We start from the raw sequence: 10869 nt of genomic DNA, 5'->3' as shown, positions 1-10869 counted from the left end.
GTACACTTTATGCTGCAGGCGTTTTTTTGGGACAGTTCATGTGTTGGCTTATGGAGTATCTACCTTAAACAGTGCAGTTGCTTGTAAGAAATGCTAAAAGGTCGGTCTTGTGCCTTATTATACATTTCATTTAGTTTTTGAAACATTAAACAAAATAAGCAAAATGTAAATGTGCTAGGGTAGGAGTAATAATTAGTGGATATATTTGTTGAATTCTTTGTATTGTGTTGCGTCTTCGGTAGCTGAATAGATGGTATCTGAAGACCTCTAATTTGCATACATTGTTTCTGCTACATAATTTTTTGCAATGTTACTTGCTTACACGGGAAAAGCATATCTTAGAATGTGAATGGTGACTACTACATTAGTTGACACTGATGTCTTTGAAGCTTGTTAGTTTTGATGCTTTGATGAATTTTTTTGCCAGAGGTACACAATTAGGCTCAGTATTTGCTGATTACATAAGTCATATGTATGTGTAATTCCTAGTTACACATGCTATATGCATGTGTAACTTCCAGTTACACTAGCCAGATGCATGTGTAACTCTTAGTTACAGATGCTAAATGCACATGCAAAAAGTGTTATTCTTATTTTTGGTAATTTTATTAACAGAAAGTTGATTCATTTTTCATGAAATATTATATGTAAGGTTCTATAGAATCTGAGAAACTATTATATGTTCTATATACACTGAAACTATTTTTGTGTTCAACGAAGACAGGAACCGCAATCATGGTTTGCTATTTGTGGTATTGGTCTCGCTGGAACTGGAGTTAACGCTGAATACACAAGTCAGATGCATGTGTAACTCTCAATGACACTAGATAGACGCATATGTAACTCTCGATTACACTAGACAGATGTGTGTATAAATTCTAGTTACACATGCTAAAAAATTGTTGTAAACGAATATTAAAGTAATACATGTATTTTTTTATATTTTCTTTTTGATGTCTATTTTTTGCATATATATACAAGTGTAACTTTGCATTACACATGTCATAAGGATGTGTAACTTCTGGATACACATGCCATATGCATGTGTAACTTCTGTTTACACATTCACACTGTACTTTAATAATTTCGGGCCTAAATTTAATAATTTTGGGCCTAGATTTAAATTATATTTAATTACGGGCTTGAAAATATGCATAAGGGTATCAAGGTCTTTTAATAATTCGGGGCCTAGATTTAAACTTCTTTTAATTAAGGGCCTCATATTATGGGTTACCCATGGGTGGGGCCTGAGCCTAATTTTCCCTAAATTATTTTGGTGGATTCGGATTTTGATGACATTTACTTAGTTCACAAGGGTACCTTAGTAAACTAATCAAGCGGTCAAAGTTAGTCAACTGACCCTTATGCATCAAGGGATCTTCTACGACCCAGACCCTAATTAGACAATAAAGTTACGACCCTTTTACAAAATACCTGTAAGAGTAATCATGAGACCCCAGCGATTGCATTCCCTACTACGTTACCTTTGTCGAAACACATAATGCCTTAGAACACTACATTTATGTCGTTGTTTTTCTTCTATGAGAAACTAAAAAATCACCGTAAATTGTAATCCATTTTCTTTTATGATCGGTCAAAAAACAATTTCATTGGAAAAAGGCACTTAAAGGGGTACCTTAACCCAATGATTACAACCGAACAAAAAAATGGGATCCGAAAGGGAATTCGGCTACCTAAATAAAAACCACAAAAAAAATTATGACGGAGGCCGGTATAATGAATCCCATTAGAGAAATCACCATATTTGCCGTAAGCCCCAACATTTTTGTATTTGATTCGGCCCAAAAAAACGCTTGAAATTTGATCTCTCTAATGAGGCTTGCCAAAGTTTTCTTTTTGTTTTCGAAGGTTCTTGCATTTCGCTCTTTCCATATACACCACCATATAGCAACCGGGATGTTATTCCATATTCGACTAAGTCTTTCGTGTCCCCAATTAAACTTCCAAGTCTTCATAGATGTAATGACATTAAGGTCATATGACCATCCAAATTGACACCCTTCAACAAAATAGTCTCATATTCTCCGGATTCTCCAACAACCATAAAACAAATGCATACTTGATTCATCGTCTTCCTCACAAAAACGACATACACTAGAAACATCCATACCTCTTCGTAAAAGTTTATCCGCCGTCATTACTCAATCATGAGAAAGAAGCCAAATAAAAAAATTGATTTTGTGAGGGTAATCATTACTCCAAGCAATATTGGATGGATAATCCGGTTCACCTTGATCGTCGTTGACTTTAATTCCATCATTTAACGTATATTGACCATGATCACTACCGACCCAAATTCCAAACATCATTTACGTAAATTGTAATCCATGTAATTCCATTCTCTTCGGTTTCCTTCCAACATAATTTTAAATTCTACCGTTTCCTTCCAACATAATTTGAAATTTTGACATACGTATTATTGTACTTCTATAAGCATGATTTTTCGAACACCGGGCTTTGGATGAGACATCAATGCCTTTAGGTCAGGGAACTTCTCTTGGAGATTTTTTAACCATTCCCTTGGATGCATGTTCCATATGAGGATACCATACAATGACATTCTCACTAGCATAGGCAACCCGGGAATGAAATTATCAAGTGGGTCTACGTACCATAGGTGAATCAATTGTATTACTAAAATGTTAAAGTTCTACTTGCTAACAAAAAGTTTTAATGAACAAGCAATACATACTACGAAACCCATGGGAACATAGCATCAACTAGTTGTACCCCTAAAATAAATAAGCAAATTAATGGATGTCGTATGCGTCGAAAATAATTTCACTCTCACTTAAACCTACACCTATCACATATACAAAAAAGCCACTCTTAATTTCAACCATGTAAATATTTTAATCATATATCATTGATCAAGTCAAACGATATTTTTTTCAGCATTTCTACGATTCTACCGTAAGGCTTGAGTTCTCACGAACGATTCCAACTGCTGCCCAGAGAGTTATGCCACCTTATGATATCTATATAGTAGACAGGGGATGAATTTAAAATGGGATCATTACATTGGCTCAAATAGAAATCATTACTGCGAGACTGAAGCTGGAAAGAAGCATATCATAACCAAATATACTCTGCAAAGGTTTCAAGTCAATGGAAGCTAGCTTTTTACAAATAGTAGCGCCAAATACTCCAGTTTTTAAGGCAACCATCTGATTGAATGTCCATTAGGTTTTTTAGCGATATCTTTCTTAATGAGAAAAAGACTAAAATATGCATTCAATATTTCATATGCGAGAAATATTTCATATTTCATGGGACTATCTCTTTTGAGTACCAAAGTCTACTGATAAAATAAATTGGACATTCCTTGTGTCATTATCATGTAAACAGGAGACATGCCATATCAAAATTTCGTTCCAGGAACAATCTATCAGGTTAAACCGTTTCCGGGTATGTCTCATCTCCTACGGACAAAAGACTAACACCTTGATTAAACAACTAACAGTTAAGTTTAAATTTATAACTCGTGCCAAATTAGTCGCATACTCTAATTCTCGCTAGAGTAACAATCAACAACTAAATTTCATCACTCCAACGCGTGGTACAAAAGCAAATGTACATGCCCACAAAACTTGTGTCATTTTCAAGATGCATTCAAAGTTGTCTTACAATAGAAACAAGGAGTTTCTAACTTTAATAAAAATGTTTTCATGTCATATCATCCAAGCAAGTACCCTTTGTTGGACCTGCTACAAAAGAGAGAGAGAAAGGCTAAACAAATTTCCTACCATTCCCACCCATGTAGAGCATTCTCTTTTCGTTCTTTTTCTTTTTGAAAGGAAAGAAACAGAAAAAAAAACAAAAAACTACAAAGACACAGAAGGCTCATCCAACAGATGAGTGATACAAGGAGGAGGGGTACTAATCCACTGATTAGAATCGTGGTTAGAAATAGCATAAGCTGCTAAAGTGTGAGCCACTATATTGGCATCTCTGTTGATGAAGTTGAATTCGATGGAGCAGAAAAATGGCAGGCAGTTCCTAAGCCTTGAGATTGTATCTTTGATGTGCCAGGGGATTGCAGCATTCTTGAACTTGAGAATGTTGATAACAATGAGTGAGTCTCCCTTGCAGCCCTCTGTTCATTGCCATATCAATTCCCAAGAGGGCGCCGTGAGCTTCAGCCTCAATAGAAGTGGAAAACTCAAATTCTCTAGTCTGGCACCCTTGAAATCCGGAGTTTGAATCTCTCGCAATAGCCGCACAGGCAAAGCATTTTGGACCTGCAGCTCCATCAAAATTTACTTTTGTACTTGTTTATTGGAGGAGGTATCCAAACAGTGGATTCAGAATCCAATAAATCTTGTTCGGTGGGAAGGACAACCACTTCAGACTCTGTATTGTTGAAGTTAAACTGAATAGAACGAAACCTATAAAACAACCAGCTACTATCATTTCTACATTATAGATTGAGATATTCTTTGAACTTGATGCACAAAGAAAGATATCGTGATGTAAGTCCATGATTCCTTGCATCATAGGTGTAGCTGCATCTTGAGATCCTAATTGTCATGGTTCCGCAGCATCAGAAAGAGCGATTGTGAGGAAGAGCCTTTCTATCAAAATCATTGGTTTAACTTCATTCTTTAACCAGTACAGGGCCTCTCTTAACATACTCCGGAAATTGATTTTGCCATTATTAAATATCATGTTATTTCTAGTCTTCCAAATGGTCCAAAGAAGGCTTGCCCCCATCTTTAATAGAGAGTAATCTCCACCTGCATTCTATGTTGTAAAAGGCGCTAGGCGAGGCGAGGCGCCAAACCCATTGCCTGGCCTGGCCTAGGGCTTAAGCGCTCCCTAGGCGCCGTAGGCGCCCTGAAAAAACTAAAAGATAAATTTTTTGGTCATGTCGTCTCGCTTTGGCGCCTTTTATTTGCTAGGTGCTAGTCCTACGCCTAGTGGGCCTTTAGGGCTTAAGCGCCAAAGGCGCACGCCTTTTACAACATAGCCTGCATTCATCCATATTCGCACCTGCTGTTTAACTGATGTAGTGATTCTTGATCCCTAAAATGTCACTTTTAGGGATCAAGAATTGGCACATTAGGTTCATCAAGGTTTGGAAGTTACCTTCTAGTGTGTAAGGCTTTCCTAGCTTTCATTAAAAAGGGAACTCCATCCCATCTGGCATTATCTATAAAGAGTGCAGCTGCTGCAAATGCTGGGGTTATGCTATTTTTAGGTACTGTCTCGTCATCTGTGTAGCCTGGATAGTTAATCCCCCCTTTAGTGCAACTCTTATACTGTCCAACCACCACGTTGTCAAGTTGCAAAGGCCTCATTGGGCGTAGAACTTTTACCTAATATATACCAGGCAAGTTAGCAGCAAGCGAGTACAAAATGTTCCATATTGTAAAAGCAAAGGTTAATGTGAATTGGTACCTTTCCATTTCTGATGTCTTCAGCATCCAAACTGACAGGAGTCTCCATGGCGGAAAGGGCTAGTATTTGAAGCAGATGGCTCTGCATAATGTCTCTTATAATACCATAACTGTAGAAGTACCTGAACAAGACAGATGCATTGAACAGAACATAACCCAATTCAAGCCATTTCAAAAGCTCAGCTTACCCTCCTCGTCCTTCAGTACTGAAGTCTTCTGAGAAGATAAATTGAACATTCCTTATGTATTGTCTTTGGCCATAAAGGTTCAAAGATAAGATTGGAGAAACGAAGAACAGAAAGGTTTTCCACTGGTTCCTTCCCCAAGTAGTGGTCAATTCTGCAAACAAAACGCCATAGATCACAAGTTAGAGATCAAATTCCTTGTGAAAGAGGAAAAAAAAATAATTCAAGTCTGGCTTGCCCCAACCTGAAAATTTGATCCTGCACTAAGTACTCCTTTAAGCCTCTTGTTAAAGCAGCGGAGGATTCAGAGTCTCGGCTGAAGGGCTTCTCAACAATGCTGAGCAGCTTGTAGACTTTACAGCATTTATACATATATTTGGAGGGATCGGTAGATAGAAAACACGGTTTGAAACCCTTCCACCCTGAATAACCAATTTATCAATGTCAAATTACGAAACTAGAACACACCACAGACGAAAAATAAAAATAGTGTCAAGCTATAGCAATTCACTCATTCTTTCTCCATGTAAAATGAAAAGATGCCATATTAACACACTAAAATTTTCCCTCAGTAATTTAGAAACCGGAGCACGTAGCTACGAATTTCAAGACAAAAGAATAACACCTATATTAAACAACCAACAACAAAGTTGCAAGTTTAAACTCCTAACAAATTAGTCTTATACTCTCATTACTCTGGCATAGCCATTGGGTGTACAAATTTAAACATACATGCCCATAAAACTTATGTCACTTAATATGCATTTAAAGCATTCTTACCAAAGAGCAAGGAGACAGTAGTAGGACCAAACACTTAGATACTTCCAAGATTCGGCGGCCAGTTAATCATTTATTAAACTCAAACATCGGAACAATAAAACGCCATCTCATTACCTCATGCTGCTTCAGCTTCTTGTCTAGCTCCTTGAAATTGTTCTCCGAGTCACACTACATTATACCACTGGTTATGGTTCAAGGACCAGGTGAGCATAACGGATACGTATGACAGAACACCCAATGTTAATCGAGAAGAGGTTGTTCCCTATACAAAATTTCTAGCTCTAAACTCCTCCCATAACATGGGATAAAACTGTACTGATACAACACAGGAACAAAGTTAAACAAAGGTTCACCCACACCAGTTATACCATTACCGAAATATACAAGTATATATTACAAGCTCACCTCCTCAACATACTGGGCATCAGCAAGCATGCAGACTTTCATCCAAGGGCAGGGGAAATGTGGCTACTTCAAGTTAATCACTGAAGCGCTTGTGCTTTTGAGGGCCATATTCTCCAGAACAACCTTAATGTTCTAATGTCTCATCACACAAACACTTTGGTTGTAGGCTTGTAGCTTCTGTATTGATCTGGGAGATTGCGTCCCTTAACACTTCAATCTGAAGCATACTACAATAGATACAATCATCAAATTAGGTCAGATATTTTAAGATATTCTTAAGCTTGATATGGAGACCGGTCTGCATTACCAACAACGGCAGAAGCTCATGCTCTCTTTTCAGCATCAGCATCTCCTCTCTCAGCTTTCTACCTCGTGAGCCATTGCGATCAAGTTCTTCTCCATTGCCTGGACATGCTCAGAGTTCCACGTGTGTTCTTTCTTCTCATATTGAATTGCATACCCACACATGCATAAGCAACAAAATGACATTTGAACATCAAAACACACTACTTGATCAAAGAACAACAAATAAATAGTAAATACTATACTGCACCGTTTATAATAAGTTGAATAATACCTTGCACGTTGAGATTTTCTGTTTCATATTCTCAATCTCTGCCTTGAGTGCAGGTATCTGCTGCATATCTGAAATATAGAAACCTGGCAATATAATGTGATTAACAGAACACGATAAAAAAAATCCAGTTTTCAGCTAAAATCTTGCACTAACATTGCATCGTTTTCAATGGACCACAATGATATCAGATAACATAGTTTATCTTTAAAATGCATACTCTCATGGGCTAACCATAAAGCTTATGTAATGGGGCAAGAACACTGCTATGAAGAACTAATAATAAGAATTATACCGACAAACCCAATTTCATATAAAAACAACCCATTAGTTCAGAAGTTCCATTTACCAAACAATAATTATAGATCTAAGATACCCCATTCATCACAATAAAAACAGTGGTAAAAATTCCAATTTGTTGGTAATCTATCTATGCAAATCTCTTAGTCGTCTTCTAGCTCTTTTCAATAGCTTCACAATGACATCGGAAGCTTCAGCCAAAGTAGCTTTTCGGTTGTCCTTAAAGTTCCACAATTCCGCAATAGGGTACCCCCCCACTGGGATTATACTCGTGGATCTGCATGAGGGCCGTGGATACGGCATTGTAAAGCTTCCTACCATAAACTCTCCTCAGCATCCTCAATCTTTTGTCATTTTCGTTCGGAACTACCTGCATTAGCACAAGAAAGAAGCTAAACTGTTAAAAAAACACGCTGCTGATTCTTATTCAATATAACAAGCAATGATAAATTTGTACCCGTCTGCTATTTCCCTCTTCGATATATGTATAGGGATGCCAATTTGGATCTTTGAGGTATCCCTCCCACCTGGAGCACATCATTGCAGCTTGATCATCATACCGACCTGGTCCATACTTCCTTTCAAATGCTTCAACGAACAGCTGGCTTTCAAGAGCACCCATTCTCTTTACCCCAATTCCAAACATAGCAGGTGGTAGTGCTTCCAATTCCTACAAGGCAGAAGCGATAATAATAAATCATCATTTGACAAAAGGAAAACAGCTCCTGTAGCTCAGCATTGCATTCACGCTCCACGGTCAGCAGAGCAGTGTTGGTATTACTAAGAAACTCAAATTCAGCTTCCATATCTTTCAGCTGACATTTGGTATTTTGTAATTCTTCCCTTGTATCTTGCAATTTATCTTCAGTTTCCTTCAATTTCACTTTCAAACGCTCAATTTCGGGGTCAAAAGCTGCTTCTTGTTGTGAATTCAACAGAGGAACCTGTATTTTTGAGTAAATTAAGAAAGTTGCCGTGACGCAAAATATAATGTTGAAATTCAGAAATAAAACATCTCTGCAAAAGATTTTCTACCCTAGGATGTCTGAAGTGTCCATGGCCCGATAACGACACAACCGAATCCGTACTTCTTCTAATTTGTCTCGTTTTGGTGTAGCTACTCCACCATGATTGTATCTGTGTCCAACTGAGCTTATCCAAACGACTTTGCAGCAGACCGTTCTTTTTATGCCAATCCAACAGTGGATTCTCTGAACAAACAAGACATTAAGAATTAAAATGAAAAGCAGAAATAATGTACCTCTAAATGCTAGCATTAAGATCCTAACTTCATCTGCAGTTTTGTTCCGCCTTTTTATTTTCAGATTCTCCATTACAAGACAAGTATTAGGGTAGAGATGCTCAGAGAGGAGGGGAGGAGAAGAAGAAGATGCTGATAATTGATAATTTTATGCTCATGAGGAGGAGAAGAAGAAGAAGAAGAAAAAGGGATAAATAAAAAAGGTTGGTGAGTTAAATTCATAGTGGCAAGTGATACTAGATCACACGAAAACTCTTGATGATCTTCGTAGAACTGAAGTAGAAGTGATCTGAGATTACAAGGGAAAGAAAGGTTATTACCCTACGAGTCGACTCAACTGATTTTTCAGAAAAAGAAAAAAACCCTCGTCACGGGCATAGTTTTTAAGCCCTACGAGTCGACTCAGAATTTCACAAGCATAGTTTAGTTTCTAAACCCTAGGAGTCGACACATTTAAACCCTGCTAGTCGACTCAACATCCCAGAGCCATTCTTCGTTTTGTGATTGGTAGTGTATTTGCTTCTAATGTACTAAAAGACTTCGAAAGTTTATGTAATTTTTGTTGAGCTTTTCGCCTTGTTTATTATTTTTATAAGAAAATATACCATTCAAAAACTGATATGAATCTTCTCTTCACGATTCAACATATGATTCGATTCTTAAACTAATATGATTTCATACCTTGCTTTATTATTCCTACTTTGCATTATTATTCCTACCAACGTAGTCAATATCTGATTTTTGTTTGTCTTGGCTGGGAGCGGGACACTAGTACAACTTTATATCGGAGAGATCTAGCAAGCTTCCAAGTTTATCCCTTTAATTTTTGTAACAAACACTTTTCACACATTTGATTTGATCGTCTCTAATAATTCCATTTTTTCAGACACCACCAAGTAGCCCATCTATAATCGACGTTCATCTTCTATAAAAACAAGTAGTCCACGGAAAAAATCAAATCACTATCCATCTTCAAAACTTTCTCGCCCTAAAATTTTTATCGAAAACTAGTGTGTTCCTCTTATCTACCCCTCTTCCCATGCCAAAATCTTATTTCTTAAATTTTTACTTTTCTCAATTTTTGATTTTCTCTCCTTCAACTAGTACACAATTGTTCTTTTAATTCAATATATGGATTGTCAATTTCTTTGTTTGTACCGAAAATTGTAATCTTGTGGTTCCTTAAATCTTCAAAAACATTCAAGTTCTGATGGAATTCTGGTGATTCTTATTAAACTGGAAAAAAAAAACATGGATCCAAAAGGTGATGGAATTTATCGAGATCAAACAAATGTAAAATCATTATTCGTTGCTATGAGATTTGAGAACTGGGTCTTGTTTATTATATTAAAATAAATATTCGTAATGTAAAGGGTGTTCTTTTTTTCCTCGTTGCGGAAATAATCATGGAGTACTGTATTGATATTAGCATATCACAGTTTAGGTGTCAAGTATTTCACAGTAAATTTCCTAATTTCGCCTAACTTGGATCAGTTCATCTCGGTCGAGATATTCGGCAGAATATCATACCCGCGACACAGTGCAATTCGTTTCAGCTTAGTGCAAAACGATGTTGTTTGAATTTTATTTATTTTATAGAACAAAAAGACTCCAATAAGCTTGACTAATATATCTAGGGATATCCTTATATTGTATAGTTAAACTGACTCACATGTTAAGATTATTTCTATAACTATCAAAATGAAAGCATAACAAGCAAATAAATTTGTTGTTTCTGTGTGTACATATTTCATCATCAAACACGTGTATGTATGAAGACACGTGGAGAGCATGCGGACCAAGTCATCAAAACATGATGACACACGCCCACAACCAAGAAGCCCATCCCGTCGACGTCGGATCTTTGCCCGAACAAATCCAAGGGCAGAAGTTAAAAGATGTAACAAAAGCACGGTGTACTGCGGAGCACAAAATAACTCCCGA

At 37.1% G+C, this 10869-nt stretch overlaps 2 protein-coding genes across 3 annotated transcripts; both read right to left on the bottom strand.

The window, feature by feature from the left end:
• Positions 1–3693: 3693 nt before the first annotated feature.
• LOC113273323 (glucose-6-phosphate 1-dehydrogenase, chloroplastic-like) lies at positions 3694–7527 on the bottom strand. Its single transcript, XM_026523064.1, has 7 exons — positions 7521–7527; positions 7368–7435; positions 6500–6553; positions 5976–6027; positions 5422–5603; positions 5110–5339; positions 3694–4409 (listed from the first exon to the last, which is right to left on the bottom strand). The coding sequence occupies exons 1-7, from the start codon at positions 7525–7527 to the stop codon at positions 4274–4276; spliced, it is 729 nt and encodes a 242-aa protein (XP_026378849.1). The 3' UTR covers positions 3694–4273.
• Positions 7528–7656: 129 nt separating this feature from the next.
• LOC113271637 (factor of DNA methylation 1-like) lies at positions 7657–9295 on the bottom strand. Of its 2 annotated transcripts, none has more exons than XM_026521528.1 (3): positions 8700–9295; positions 8122–8608; positions 7657–8034 (listed from the first exon to the last, which is right to left on the bottom strand). In XM_026521528.1, the coding sequence occupies exons 2-3, from the start codon at positions 8308–8310 to the stop codon at positions 7885–7887; spliced, it is 339 nt and encodes a 112-aa protein (XP_026377313.1). In that variant the 5' UTR covers positions 8311–8608; positions 8700–9295; the 3' UTR covers positions 7657–7884. The 2 variants fall into 2 exon arrangements, with proteins under 2 accessions (XP_026377313.1, XP_026377314.1); XM_026521529.1 differs by having other exon boundaries at positions 8122–8334; positions 8926–9295.
• Positions 9296–10869: the final 1574 nt, after the last annotated feature.

The sequence above is a fragment of the Papaver somniferum genome, chromosome 4, assembly GCF_003573695.1.
Source record: "Papaver somniferum cultivar HN1 chromosome 4, ASM357369v1, whole genome shotgun sequence".
Lineage (NCBI taxonomy): Eukaryota > Viridiplantae > Streptophyta > Magnoliopsida > Ranunculales > Papaveraceae > Papaver > Papaver somniferum.
The sequence above is the reverse complement of the archived record's forward strand: the minus strand, read 5'-3'. Positions and strand labels throughout refer to the sequence as shown.

Bases quoted from the DNA above. Each gene is read 5' to 3' on its own strand.
- LOC113273323 (XM_026523064.1), bottom strand. The intron at 6,554-7,367 runs GTATTATTCAAC...GGTATAATGTAG, and splicing joins AGAAAATCTCAACGTGCAAG to TGTGACTCGGAGAACAATTT. The intron at 5,340-5,421 runs GTACCAATTCAC...GGTATATATTAG, and splicing joins AAGACATCAGAAATGGAAAG to GTAAAAGTTCTACGCCCAAT.
- LOC113271637 (XM_026521528.1), bottom strand. From the start codon at position 8,310: ATGTTTGGAATTGGGGTAAAGAGAATGGGTGCTCTTGAAAGCCAGCTG. The intron at 8,035-8,121 runs GTACAAATTTAT...GTGCTAATGCAG, and splicing joins AAGAGGGAAATAGCAGACGG to GTAGTTCCGAACGAAAATGA.